The sequence below is a fragment of the Molothrus aeneus genome, chromosome 19, assembly GCF_037042795.1.
Source record: "Molothrus aeneus isolate 106 chromosome 19, BPBGC_Maene_1.0, whole genome shotgun sequence".
NCBI lineage: Eukaryota > Metazoa > Chordata > Aves > Passeriformes > Icteridae > Molothrus > Molothrus aeneus.
Window position 1 is genome coordinate 6,159,944 of NC_089664.1, and position 12,427 is coordinate 6,172,370.

The 12,427-nt window shown below is 49.9% G+C and overlaps 1 protein-coding gene across 3 annotated transcripts in view; it reads right to left on the reverse strand.

The window, feature by feature from the left end:
- CRAT (carnitine O-acetyltransferase) overlaps window positions 1-12,399 on the reverse strand; it is a 19,207-nt gene extending 6,808 nt beyond the window's left edge. The window contains exons 1-14 of one of the 3 annotated variants that reach the window (XM_066562749.1): window positions 12,310-12,399; window positions 10,125-10,233; window positions 8,736-8,999; window positions 8,146-8,264; window positions 6,005-6,058; window positions 4,973-5,138; window positions 4,235-4,409; window positions 3,613-3,791; window positions 2,510-2,610; window positions 2,216-2,335; window positions 1,616-1,738; window positions 1,349-1,484; window positions 834-896; window positions 202-339 (exon numbers count right to left, since the gene is read on the reverse strand). In XM_066562749.1, coding sequence (XP_066418846.1) covers window positions 202-339; window positions 834-896; window positions 1,349-1,484; window positions 1,616-1,738; window positions 2,216-2,335; window positions 2,510-2,610; window positions 3,613-3,791; window positions 4,235-4,409; window positions 4,973-5,138; window positions 6,005-6,058; window positions 8,146-8,264; window positions 8,736-8,999; window positions 10,125-10,154 — 1,668 coding nt within the window. In that variant the 5' untranslated portion in view covers window positions 10,155-10,233; window positions 12,310-12,399. Of the gene's footprint in view, window positions 1-201; window positions 340-833; window positions 897-1,348; window positions 1,485-1,615; window positions 1,739-2,215; window positions 2,336-2,509; window positions 2,611-3,612; window positions 3,792-4,234; window positions 4,410-4,972; window positions 5,139-6,004; window positions 6,059-8,145; window positions 8,265-8,735; window positions 9,000-10,124; window positions 10,347-12,309 lie in introns of those variants that run through there. The other 2 variants (XM_066562750.1, XM_066562748.1) reach the window with 2 other exon arrangements.
- Between the last annotated feature and the right edge of the window lie 28 nt (window positions 12,400-12,427).

A 12,427-nucleotide genomic window follows, 5' to 3' on the forward strand; every position in this document is an offset into this window, starting at 1 on the left:
TGGTTATGTTAGTGTTTTATGTGTCTGTGAGGGACTGTGGAAAGTGTAAGATCAGATCTGTAGCTTTGTGGGATTGACAGCCAGCTTAGAAATTTCTGACCCAATGCAGATGAGTTTCTAACAGACAGGAACTGAAGAGAAACATGGAGAAGGAAGGCATGAAAAGAAACAGAGAGTGCTTTTGGCTCAGATGAGTTGTACCTGGCTGGTTGAGAGGTTGAAGTGCATTGCAACAGCATAGGCTGTGTCCATGAAGAGCTCAGGAATGCTCACCAGGTCCTCGATTGCCTGGAGCTTCAGCCCCAGGAGGTGCCGGTCTATGGCATTGCCCCGTATGGCCTGGGGGAAAGCAAGGATGGACAGATGAAAGCCAGGCCTGAGCAAAACTATTTCTTTGGGTTAAAGAAAAGAACACTTCTAAAAAGTCTCTAAAGTTAGAAGGAAACTAAATGTTGCTTTTAAGACCAATAATCTTGTTTGTAAGGACTGTGAAGTTAAACACACCAGTGCAAACAATCTTACAGTTCCTGCCCATGGACTCCCTCTGCTTTAAGGACTCCTTGTGCAACTTCAGTGTTTATAATCAACAATGATGGTAAGAAATGAAGCTATTGTAATATCTAATTTTCTCCTTTAGGCCCTCACAAGGGACACTTAACACACCAGCTAGAGAGGATTTAGTCTGTGGCTTTAGAGCAATGGCAGGTCAGACCTTTGCAACACTGATGGCCACACTGCTGTGTCAGGAGCAAAAGATGTTCAGGTCTTGTCTTTCCCCAGAGCTCTCATTTGCTGGGTAAAGCCCCAAGCCTGTCTGTATAGAGGACACTCACCATGTCTGTGTATTCCCTGTGGGCCTGCGTGGCTCTCCTCAGTAGGTCTGCTTTCTCCTGGTCCTGTGAACACACAAATCTGTTTAAGTTTTTCTGCAAAATGGAGAACCTAATTTTGGCTGTTCTCTAGCATGGAGGACATTTCTGTTTTGTGTGTCTGTATGAAACTCATCTATATTTACTAGATTTAATTTTAGCATCATTATGTTTGGCAGCATTACTTCATTCTGAAGAGTTCATCCATCAGTAGCAGAACTTAAGTTTGAATAGCTGAACAGCCTTACAAAGGACTTTTTGGTGGGCTCAGAAACATCCACATGATGTTTCCCAGGCTTTCAGTACATTGATAGAAAAGTCAAATCAAACCCCTGATGTGTAAAGATACTGCAAGCTATGGTTTAGTTCAATATGGGGTGCAGCCCTCCTTAGCTGAAACCAGATGACACAGGGTTAGCCAAATAAACAGCTTTTCTCTTTTCTGGATTCCTCTTACTCCACTTCTTTGAGATCCTCACCGATTTGTCAGGGCTGTCCATGGACTGCACAAACTTGAGGGAGTCCACGGAGGTGGAGCGGATGGTGTCGGTGCGGCCCAGGCGGAACATCCGCAGGGACGCGCTCTCGTACGTGGCACAGGCGCGGCCGTACATCCTGGGGCAGCGAGGAGAAAGGCACACGAGTGAGTCTGCCCTGCCAGAGCCTTGTCTGTGCCAGCTTTAGCAAGCTCACGTGTTTGAGTCTGTCAGTGAGGAGGTTGAGGAATGACCTATGAGTGGTCTTACCTGTAGTATGCCAACTGCAAGGCCAGCTGGATAAAAGCATCAGGGCTTATCTTCTCTGACTTGGGAAATCCTTTCCCAAATTGATGAAAGACCATGACTTTGATATCCAGATCTTCAACCATTCTACAAGGAAAGAAAGAGGAACTGTTCCTTTGTGTGTTGCTCATTCTTGTAACACAGTGGGATGGATTTGCTTTCTCAAGGCTCAGAGGGAACAGGCCATCTGGATCTGACCTATGCAGGGACAGAGAGCTCCAGCACACATAGATCTCTTTGGGCAGTACCACAGAGGTAAGAATTTTTGGCCACTGCTGAAAATCTCCACCAGGTTAGATGGTCACGTGTATGTTTATACTCCAGTATTGTTGGCTGGATCCAGTAAAGCCTTGCTCTTTCTTAGCAAATGGGATGAATCAGTAATAACCCTTTTCTAGCACCTCTGTGGCAGTGCTTTTCAGCTCAGCTGAATGCTGTTGAGCCCAGAAGTCACTGGGAAAACTCCCTGGCTGCAGTGGGGAAAGCCTCATTTAAACCACTGACAGGCTCCAAATGGGGACAAGAATTACTCCCTCAGTCACCCATGCATTTCTCCATACTCACATGTTGAGGTTTTGCTTTGCCTTCTCTATGTCATTCTTGATTTCTGGGGTGATGTTAAACCGCAGCTTTTTGGGCATTGGTAGATGAACTGTAGGCGATTTGCCTGTCTCAGGTTTCTTCCTGCACAGAGAAGTGGTTCAGTTTGACCAGAGCTTTGGCATGAGGCCACAGCCTGGATAGAAATGCACAGGAGACCTTCCCTAACACCCTGTGACACTGGTCACAGCCCGACAGACCCCTCACAGTGCCAATAAGGGATCCCCAGTGCTGAGGAAAAGCAGGGGCAGGACTCACGTGAACTCCACGATGTGGTCCAGAAGAGCAACGATGGGTGGGCCTTCGGAGGGAGCGTGCTCATATACGAGACCACAGGAGCCATCTTCAGCAACGATGAACTGGGACAGAAGCATGAGAGGACAGTGTTGAAGACAGCCAGTGTGTGAGGCAGAAGATACCCAGAGAGACCTCAGTGTCTCCCTGTCTATATCAGAGCCTGTCCTTGCACACTGAGAGGTCTCCTTTAGCAGCACAGCAGTGGAATCCTTTCAGCAGGTGCAGAAGATCTGAGAGCACTGTTAAAAGTTCTGAAAAATTCCCTGGATAAGGGTGTGCTTGACATATTGGTGTGCTCAGTGCTCTAGCCACTCATAGAGGTTCAGTGGCTCTGGTTTACTGAGATGCACCCACCATACAGGAATAACATTGCCACATGCTGGCTTACCCTTACTTTTCAATCAGCTGAAACATCTAAACTTTATCCCCTTGGTGGAGTTCCAAATAAGAACAAAACAGCTGAAAATACTGAATAGTTCAGCAGGTACGAGAGGAGTCCTCTAAAGCACCATTGCTACAATCTGCAAGCCAGGATATACCAACTAATGAAGGGAAAAGCTCCAACAGCAGCTGCTGTTGAAGGATCTTGGCAAGACTGAATGGAGAAGAGATCAGAGAGATGCAGTGAGATGGCAGTGCATGTTTCAAAAAACTAAACAAAATGCCATTGGGCAGCTTCTGGCAGAACCAGGAAAAGTGACAAGCCTGGAGGAGATCCAAGGAACAGATCTCCCATCGTTTGGGCTGCCTCTGAGCAGATGAGGCATTGTTGACCGCAGGCAGAAAATTGATTTATAAGGAACACAAAGACCTGCTGCACTGAATAAACGTGGGCAGAGGCAGAAAAGAAACAAGTCCCTGAGGCAGCAACAAATGCTGGTAACTGCAGAGGGAACCACAGGATCTCACACCATCAGCCACCACTCCTCATCTCCCTTGTTTTTCCACTCTCTTGAAATGAGGACCTTTGCTGCAAAAGGTTCCTGGGAGTTTTTAGACTTTTGTAGTCTCGGGAAACACCTCCAGAGCCACCTCTTCAGTACCTCTAGAGCATCAGTTCTTACCTGCAGGGTTTTGTCGAACCATCGGTTGCCGCTGTTGAAGCGGCTGCCGCCGCCGTGCAGCATCTGCGCGGCCACGCGGCTCTTGTAGATGTCCTCGGACACCCGGGGCATGGGGGCGTCCAGGCACACGGTGCAGATGCTCTTCTCAATCGCACGCACGGACTCCTTGTTGGTCTTATCTGGGAGAGAAAGGAACTGTGAGTAAAGTGGGGGTTGTGTCATTGGAAGGAGAGACATTTGAAAGGATGGGTTTGAAGGACGCGGTGTTGGGTTCCCACTGTACCTCAGTGGGGGTGTACACAGCTATTAAAATTGCAGCCAGCTGGGTTGTTACAGGTGTGAACATGCTGCATTCACCCTCCTTTTTTCAATTTTCTTACATTCTACCCATTTGCAAGGCCACAAACTCTGGGATTTCACTAAACTTCATACTTTGAATCGGTACCTCTCAACCCAAAAATTACAACAGATTGCAACAATTGCTTCTTTAAGGTGGAAAGCTCATGTTATCTGTCCAAAACAAGCTTCCAAAAGAAAAAACTGAGCAGAGCACAGTGGGGAGGTTTGTTATTCAAGGATCTGCAGTGTTTGTTAGCACATGTGTGTTAGGGGCTCTACAGACCTTTCAGGAGGTTGTTGTAGGCTTTAGCCCAGCTGTTTCGGTGGTTGGTGGTGAGGATCCCAATAGGTTCTTTGTTTGTTTGGAGAGAGGTGTTCCAAATCTTCTCCAGCTGAATGAAGAGCTGGTCAGCAGTAAGGGGAGATCCATCACTGTTGTAAACATCTAGCTCAAAGAACTGAAAGTGAGAAGAGTGGACAAGGACAGAGACAGACAGTGAGAGAAGATAATTGTCCAGCCCCAGAAACCGGCAACAGCTACTTTGAGAAGGTAAGGCCTGGCTAAAGAACTCAGCCTGCAAGACTTTTTAAGGATGCTCAGAATTGAGAGACCCAAGTCCAGCTTCCTTTGCAGGGCATAAATACAGTCCTGGTTTTATGAAGCCATGGTAATCAAGGACCAAGAAGGAATTCCTGTTTCTGAGACTAAGTTGCAGTGGGAGGGTTTGTTATACAATTTTCACTTTCAGTTCCAGTTGCAGACATGGTCTCTGGGCTTTGAGAGACAGGAATTACCGGGACAAGAAACAGAGGAAGGAAGACAGTATTTTTCTGCCTCTAGTCTGCTGCTTACATGTGGCAATTCTGCTGCTGGCCAAAGGGGATAAAAGGAGCAGGAACAAATCCCTGGTGAGAAAAACCTTGTGGGCAGAGACTTTGTTATTCCCTTTCCTCTGTATAACAACTAGCAAAAGGGACACCTGCACCTCAGCAAACCTTGAAAACCCAGCAGTTGCCTTACCTGGAAGTTGTGAACAACTGTGATGTGTCTGGACTGCTTTTTGCCTTTGGCATAGTTGACAATGGAGTCCCGCTTAGGCCCGGGAATGCGGCAGGATGAGAAGATCTGGTAGTACTGGTTCATACAGAGGGGCTTCCCACCCATGTACTCCACTGGAAGGGTCTCACTGGACACACAGCAAGGTAAGGAGGAAGGAGAGAGAGAACAGATCAGTGTGAGCAGGCCTGTGCTCCCTACACAGGTCACAGGCTCTGCCCTGCAGCTGCACTCCCTCCCTCCCTCTGGCAAAACCTAAAGGTATTGGTGGCATTAAAAGGGGCTGTCCTTCCCCATTCCTAGCAGCTTTCTTAGTACAGGCTACAAAAAAAGTCTGTTTGCTGGCCTTTCATTTGGGAAGGGAAAAACACTGTCCTTTCTGTGACACCAGAGAATCAGGTCTCTGGACCTAGTCCATGGCTGTACCTCTGAGTGATGAGTATCTGATGTGATTCATGAACTAGGCAGGGGCTCAATCACTTGCTTCTGCAGTCATATTCCAACCACCCTGAACTTTGTCTGACTATTGGTGTTGGTAAACATATTTTTGGACTTTAAATAAGGTGTGTCCAGCAGAGATTTGCTGGTCACCAAAAGAAAAAGGGTAAGGGAGGAACAAATGTCTCTATAGCTCATTCCATCTAGCTGGGAGGTGAGAAACACCAGGAACCCAATGTTAGAGACTCAAATTCCTGCTGCCTGAGCTGTTGCTTGTCCTGTGAGCAAACAGAAGTGCAAAGCTCTGTAAGACTCTCAGTCGTGCTCTCTCCCTCCAAGCACATTCCCATGCCAATGAAAGCATTAAGGTAAACAAAGAACATGAAGACAGAAGAGTAAGTTTGCTTTTTTCCACTGGAGGGGACTGGGGATTACAGTATCTCTTCCCAAATCTGTGCTGTCATCTCTTGCCTTTCTGTGTGGGAGATTTATGGACAAGGCTCGGCCTCTCTGTGACGTTAAAGAACGTGTGAGCTCTCAGGAGGGTCAGTAACTCACTTGTCAATCATGGCCTTGAAATCCAGGAGACCCTCGATCAGCTTGGCAGCAAACCTGCAAAAATACCAAATGTAACAAGCTGAGATCAGGCAGAGATGTGTCTGGGGCTGAGGGAGGAGCTGAGGAGGATTAGCAGAGCTGTTCTCTGCTCCTCAGGAAGCTCAGCCTTTCTGCCAAGCCCCTGTTGTGCCCATCTCTGGTTCACTGACACAGCCACTCTGGGCTGTGATTTGAGATTGCTGGATAGTCGTACTGTGTGGCACTTTCTTTTTTTATGTGTCTTACTACACAGCCAAGGAACTCTGGACAGCTTTCAAGAAAGGATTGTCATGCATTAATGACCCTCTAACAGCAGTGTTTGCTACTGATGTGTTACAATTTTATCACCTCTGAGTTCCGATTCTCAGCATTAAAACAGCACCAAGGATTTCTGCCCTTCCCTGGCTAGGGGCCACGCTGGAGTGTCAAGCCAAGATGCAGCTGTTTCTCCCTGCATCTAAGACACCACTGGTGACTGAATTCCTACCCCAGTGAACATCCTGCTGCTAGCATAACTCTGGCAAACCTTCCTCTGGCACTGAGGGCTTGGAAACAAAGCAGATGTGCTGCATGAGGACCCTGAGGTGTTGTGTTTACCAGGATCAATGTAAACAGTGCCAATGCCAGCTCCCAGCAGGGCTGTGACATGCCACATCAAGCTGCTTAGCTAGAAGTGACCTTCTCTTAGCTAGATTGGCCTTCTCTGACATGGGAGCTCCCACCTGTCCCTGAAGGAAGGAGGCAGGAGGTCACAGGGACAGGGGGTTGTGTTGTTGGCTGAGTGATGCGGTGCCAACATTTGGCATTTGCAGGTAGTGTCCTTTAGATTGGCTCAGCCTGCCCATTCCAGGGAAAGATTGAAGGACACAACTCCAAGAACCTAAGGGTTCTGTGAAATGAGACATTCTGCAAAGTAGTTTTCAATTAAAATTCCTCAGCCTTACTGTAAAACACAAGGGAAACAGAAGTAAGAGTGTCTGTGTTCCTTTCCAAAGAATTAACAGCCTGGAAGTAGAGTTTGGGCTCAAGGAGACAGGAGAGGTTGGTTGACTTGTTTTCAGCCAGCAGTTTTGCCAGGTTAAGGAGTAAAAACCCACCACTTTCCAAAATTGCCTTTTGCTTTTGGAAGCTTTAGTTTCAAGCTGCACTGTCAAACTTCTTTGTGCAGCAAAAAACTACGCAAACACACATTTAAATTCTATTTTAAACAGGAGCCCACCTTCTTATGCAGCTGCTGAATTCCACTGGCTGGGCACTTGCAGCTCTCCAGATTATTTGGAAAACTTAAGAGTGAATAATACGACAGAGAGCTTTCAAGACATTTGTGTACTCTTGCACTGTTGTGAGGCTAATCCTCTGCTCAGGTGTATCGAGGGGTGGGAGGGAGGATTTGTTCCCAGCCTCATTGATCCCCTGGCTGGTACTTGTGATCTGCCAGGGCAATGCTGACTGGTAACTGTGGCAAAGGTGCCTGTGTAAAGGTCAGTGCTGAAGTTTTGCAAATGGATTCAACACACACTGCTAGTGGTGGGTAAAATTAAAGGGAGCCCACGAGGAAGAGAGGGCATGGCAGGGTCTGATTGCAAGGAAAAGCTTGGAGTGGGAGGGCTGGTCACTGTGGTTTCCCAAACCATGAATCACAATTGGGGACAGTCCCTGTCAGGCTCCTCCATCCCTATAAACTAGCAAACTCCAGAGGCATTTCTGGGTGATCTCCTTTACATGCCTGGGCTACTTTCTGTGCCTCCTTTAACTGCACACACAATCACAGTGCCTCCAATACATCCTCACAATGTCTTCAGCCAGTGATGGGACCATTTTGCAGTGAAGATCTGTGCTTGAGCAAAGACCTCAATGTAGTTCCATAGTTCCTGTTTAATACCTGAACCACTAGACTCTTTGGTTTTCTCCCCTGATGAAATATTTAGACTGGTGCAACCAGGAGTTTGCTTACAGCCTGGCAGCCTTGTCCTTACAGCAAAGACGGCTCTGTCCCGGGGACCACATTACTCATTCCCAATCTGCCTTAATACCCTCATCCCTGTTGAGCACAAAAAGCTCATCCCACCTATAACCTAAGGGAAGGTAGAAAAGGATTTTACCTGAGCTGACCTTGTCGATCCAGAAAATCCTGCTTAGGTAAAACCACACCTGGGCTGGAGTGGACCACAACTGGCAAGCGATATTCCAGGTAAGCTGTCTTCAGCCACCAGTCTGAGAGCTGGGATGGAAAAAGAAAACATGCAGGGAGTTGCTGCTGCTGTCCAACCCAATTCTGGCTGATGGGTCTCAGCATCCTGCCCCTAGTTCTGTCCCACACTTTGCAAACAAAGGGGTTTGTACTATGCAGGTAGAAGGGGAAAGGAGGATTTGAGCAAGGGATGGATGGCTTTTGGTGCAGGGCTTGAGCAGAGGGTTTCCTTCAACTTCTTGAAGCAGCTGTGTGATGCTGACAGGTTCAAGCCTTCAGCAGCCAGAGGCAGGGCCAGTGACTCCCTGTTCTGCCATAATCTGTCTGCTCATCCAAGCCCTGGTGAGGAGTTTGCACAGCTTGGGGAGATCAGCAGCACACTGGTCAGGAAGGTGATGCCATTAAAACACAGATACCAGTGGATGTAGCCAGGACAGGGAAGAGATGAACATCACCCCTCCACCCTCCCAGACCAGAGCTGGGCCCAGAGCCCTGACCTACCCAGTTCTCTGTTTTCCTGGCTCTTCTCTCCAGGCCTTTCTGCAGCCTCTCTCCGACGCCTCCCGGCTTGCGGAACTCGGCCACGAGCTGCTGCGTGTGGCTCAGCTCCTCGGGGCTGATGATGGGCTGCAGGGCCAGCAGGTACCGGTCCAGGGTCTGCTGCAGGGGGGGCACGGGCAGCTGGGGCAGCGCTTCCTGGTGCAGCTGGAATCTGCCCACGATCTTGTTTAGAGCTGTCTGCTTCAGCAGGCCACAGGGCCTGGCCTGCAAAGCACAGAGCAAATGTCGAGACAGAACTTCTCCTGAGGTAGCAAAGAACCTGGATCTAGGAGACCCCATCCCAGCCTCTCTGTGGGCACGTGGGTGTCCCAGCCTGGGAGCAGAGCATGGCTGTGTGCTGGAGAAGGGTACAGGACATCCAGGAAAGCTGTGAAAGAGAAACTCCATCTCCAAGATACCTATTCTCAGCTCCTCAGAGAAAATGCTGCCAGGATAATGACACATCTCCCCACTCTGTGGACACCTTCCAGCTGAGAGTCTCCGTGTGATGACAAAGTCAAACCCTTCCATCCCATGGTAAGTGGGAAGAAAGTTGTGAAAAAAATAATCATCCTATATACTATCTGAAACTTTCATTATTTCTTACAAAAGCATAAGGCTAAAAAAGCAGAACCCTTGTGCCAAACCAAACTACCCTTTTGGCTTTGAGGAAGCAGAATTTAGCTAAGTTTGGGGTAGGATTAAAATGCCTCTTCTCTGTCTATTCAGGAAACTGTGGGTGAAGCCAAAAGGCTCCTGCGATCCAACTGGGTCATGTGGGTAAAAAAAGCACCAACCACTTCCCTGGCTGGAAAAATGTAACAGAGCAAACCCAAGTGCTCACCAGGAAATCAACTCACCAGTTTTCCCCAAAAAGAGTAACAACATCCTTTTGGATGAACGGGGTTGCACATTCTTCAGCTTGAAGATGGCTCAATAGTACTCTCAAGGTTTCCAGTTCCCTCTGTACCTCCCTCTCCCATGGATCTACTGAATCAGACACTCCTGCAGGACTCTGGACTTTGCATTGTCAGTGTACTGAGAATGCAAAGCCACTGAGAACACTCCCTTTGACTTCCAAAACAGTGAGAAAACAGCTGTCCCCACACCTCCTCCCAGCAGTTAAGCACAGAGAAGGAAGAGCTAATCTACAAGGTTGTCAAAGCCCCCCAGAAACTGCCCTGTTTTTTGGGCAGCTGGGTCTTTATGGGACCTGAGAAGAGCTGTGAGATTGAGGTTTGCCGAAGGAATGAGAAAAACAACAGGAGGAGGAATTACTGAAGCATGAAAGAAGAGTGGGACTGGGAGGAAATGAAAGGTGTTGATGACAGCAGCTTGGGCATACTGTACCTTCTGTGCTTGCTTCTGCTTCCTATCCATGGCCGGTAGGACAGAACAGACCGTAAAGCTCTCCCTGGGCCTGTGTGGGTCTCCTCTTCCACCTGACAATGTGCTGCCCCTGCAGGGCGTCACCTCATTAGCCAACTGCCACATGACTGCTGCGACCAGAGGGCTCCAGGGCTGGCACAGCCCCGGCAGGGGACGGGAATTATCAGATCACTGGATTGCTACAACTGCCCTGAAGGTGCCCCTCCGGGCAGCCGATCAATACCTGGCTAGAGCCTCTCTCTGACCAAACTCTGGGCTCCAGCTAGGGCAGGAGTGGGGACGTTGTTCCTTCAGCCTTTGCCTGGACCATGAAACTACTGTGGCTGTTGGGAGAGGTACTTGGACATAAGGCAGGAGAGACCCCAGTTTATGTCCTGGAGGTGGCACCATGGGCAGTACCCTAACTGCTCTCACTCCCCATGCATGTGTGGTCATTATTGCAAGCTGAGATTTGGAGAGTTCTGGGTTGTCAACTCTTAAAAAAAACCAAAAAGTATCTCCACAGCAGGGCAATCAGAGTGCCATGCAGTCACAAGGAATATCAGCCCCTCCTTCATGTCTGTCTAATGAACTGAGGGGCAGAAAGCACAGTCTGCATAGCTTGAATAGAGTATGATGATCCCAAACAAACAGCTGCAGATTTTCCATGGGGTAACAATGAAGATCCCAAAACAAACCCATGGAAGCCACTGTATGTTAAAATGAGGAATGCATTTGTTACCTTCCCTCTTTTCTGTCCTCTGCTTGTTTGTTTTGGGGTTAAACTCAAGGATTTGGTGGGAGAAGGAACAGTGATCAGAGCTGAGGGGGCAGCTGGCAGCAAACAGAGGAACAGCCCAACCCTAACACAGCAAAGAACCTCTTCCAGAGCCTGCAAAGCTGGTGGGAAAGGAAATCCACCTACTAGGGGGCAGAAGGAATTTCCTAGCTGATTCTTAGCACAGCCACAGAATTGAGTACCAGGATGCCAGAGGTTTGTCTTTTATTTTTAAATCATAATCTGGAGTGCCTCTTAAGCCCAGAGACAGCTGGGTGCCCTGCCTGGTCCCTCAGTAACTGTGAGTGGATCCACACTGAGGCTGCTGTTCTGCTGCTCTGTCTCCTCCTGTCAGGACCAGAAAGGGACTGCAAAGAGCAGCTCCCAAGCCTGGCAGGGGTCTGACAGCTCTGCCCTGTGTGCAGCAGGATGGGCACCTTGGGAGGCACTGATGCCATCTGCCTGGGCTTCCCTGGCCCCTCCCTGTCCAGCAGCCACCTCCCTGCTGTCCAGCCCCAACTGGACATCCCAGAACAAGACAAGGCACTGGTGGAGAGGGTCCAGAGGAGCACATAAAGATAATTAAGGGACTTGAGTATCTCTCGTATGAGGAGAGTGAGAGACTGTGAGTTCATCCTGTTTAATCTGAAGAAGAGGAGGCTGACAGGGAATTTCAACAATCCATATAAATATCATCAAGGTGGGCGTCAAGAGGGTGGTGCCAGACTCCCTTCAGTGGTAAAAACTCTTCAGTGGTGCGCAGTGACAGGAGAGGAAGCAGTGGCCACGAAATAAAACACAAGAAGTCTCCCCTCATTGCGAGGAATAACTTTTTTACATTGAGGATGGCAGAGCACTGTCCCCTAGTGCCTGCCCAGGGATGGTGTGGAGTCTCCCTCTCTGGAGACACACCTGGACACGTTCCTGTGTCACCTGCCCCAGGTGACCCTGCGTTGGCCGGGGGTTGGACAGGGCGATCTCCAGAGATTCATCCCTTCCAACCCCGACAATTCTGGCACTGTCATCTCCGTCCCGGACAGCTTTACCGTGCACGCTGCCGCCAGGCACGGGAAGAAACCAGCGGGCCTGGGGGACTGACACCGGCAGGGTCCCTGCCCCGCTCCCGGGGAAGGTGGCACCGAGCCAATCCGAGCGCACGGCCCTGACCGGGGACCTGGGCTTGTGCTCCGGGCCGGGGCGTGGGGCCGGACCCGACAGCGGCACCGCCGGGAGCGACCGAGTGAGCTGCCCCCGGTAAAGGCCCCGCACGGCCCCGGGCTCGCCGCCACCCACTCTGCCCGCTGCCCGATGGAGCGACCCTCGACCGCCACCTCGCCCCCCGTCTCCGGTCGGTCCTGGCGGAGCCGCCCCTCCCGGTGTCGCTCTTACCGCAGCCCTGGCCACTAAGGCGAGCATGGCCCCGCGCCCCGGGCCCGCCGCAAGGACACCCCGGCCGCCGCCGCCGCCGCTCCACCGCCCCGGGGCGGGGCCGCCCCGCCGCCATCTT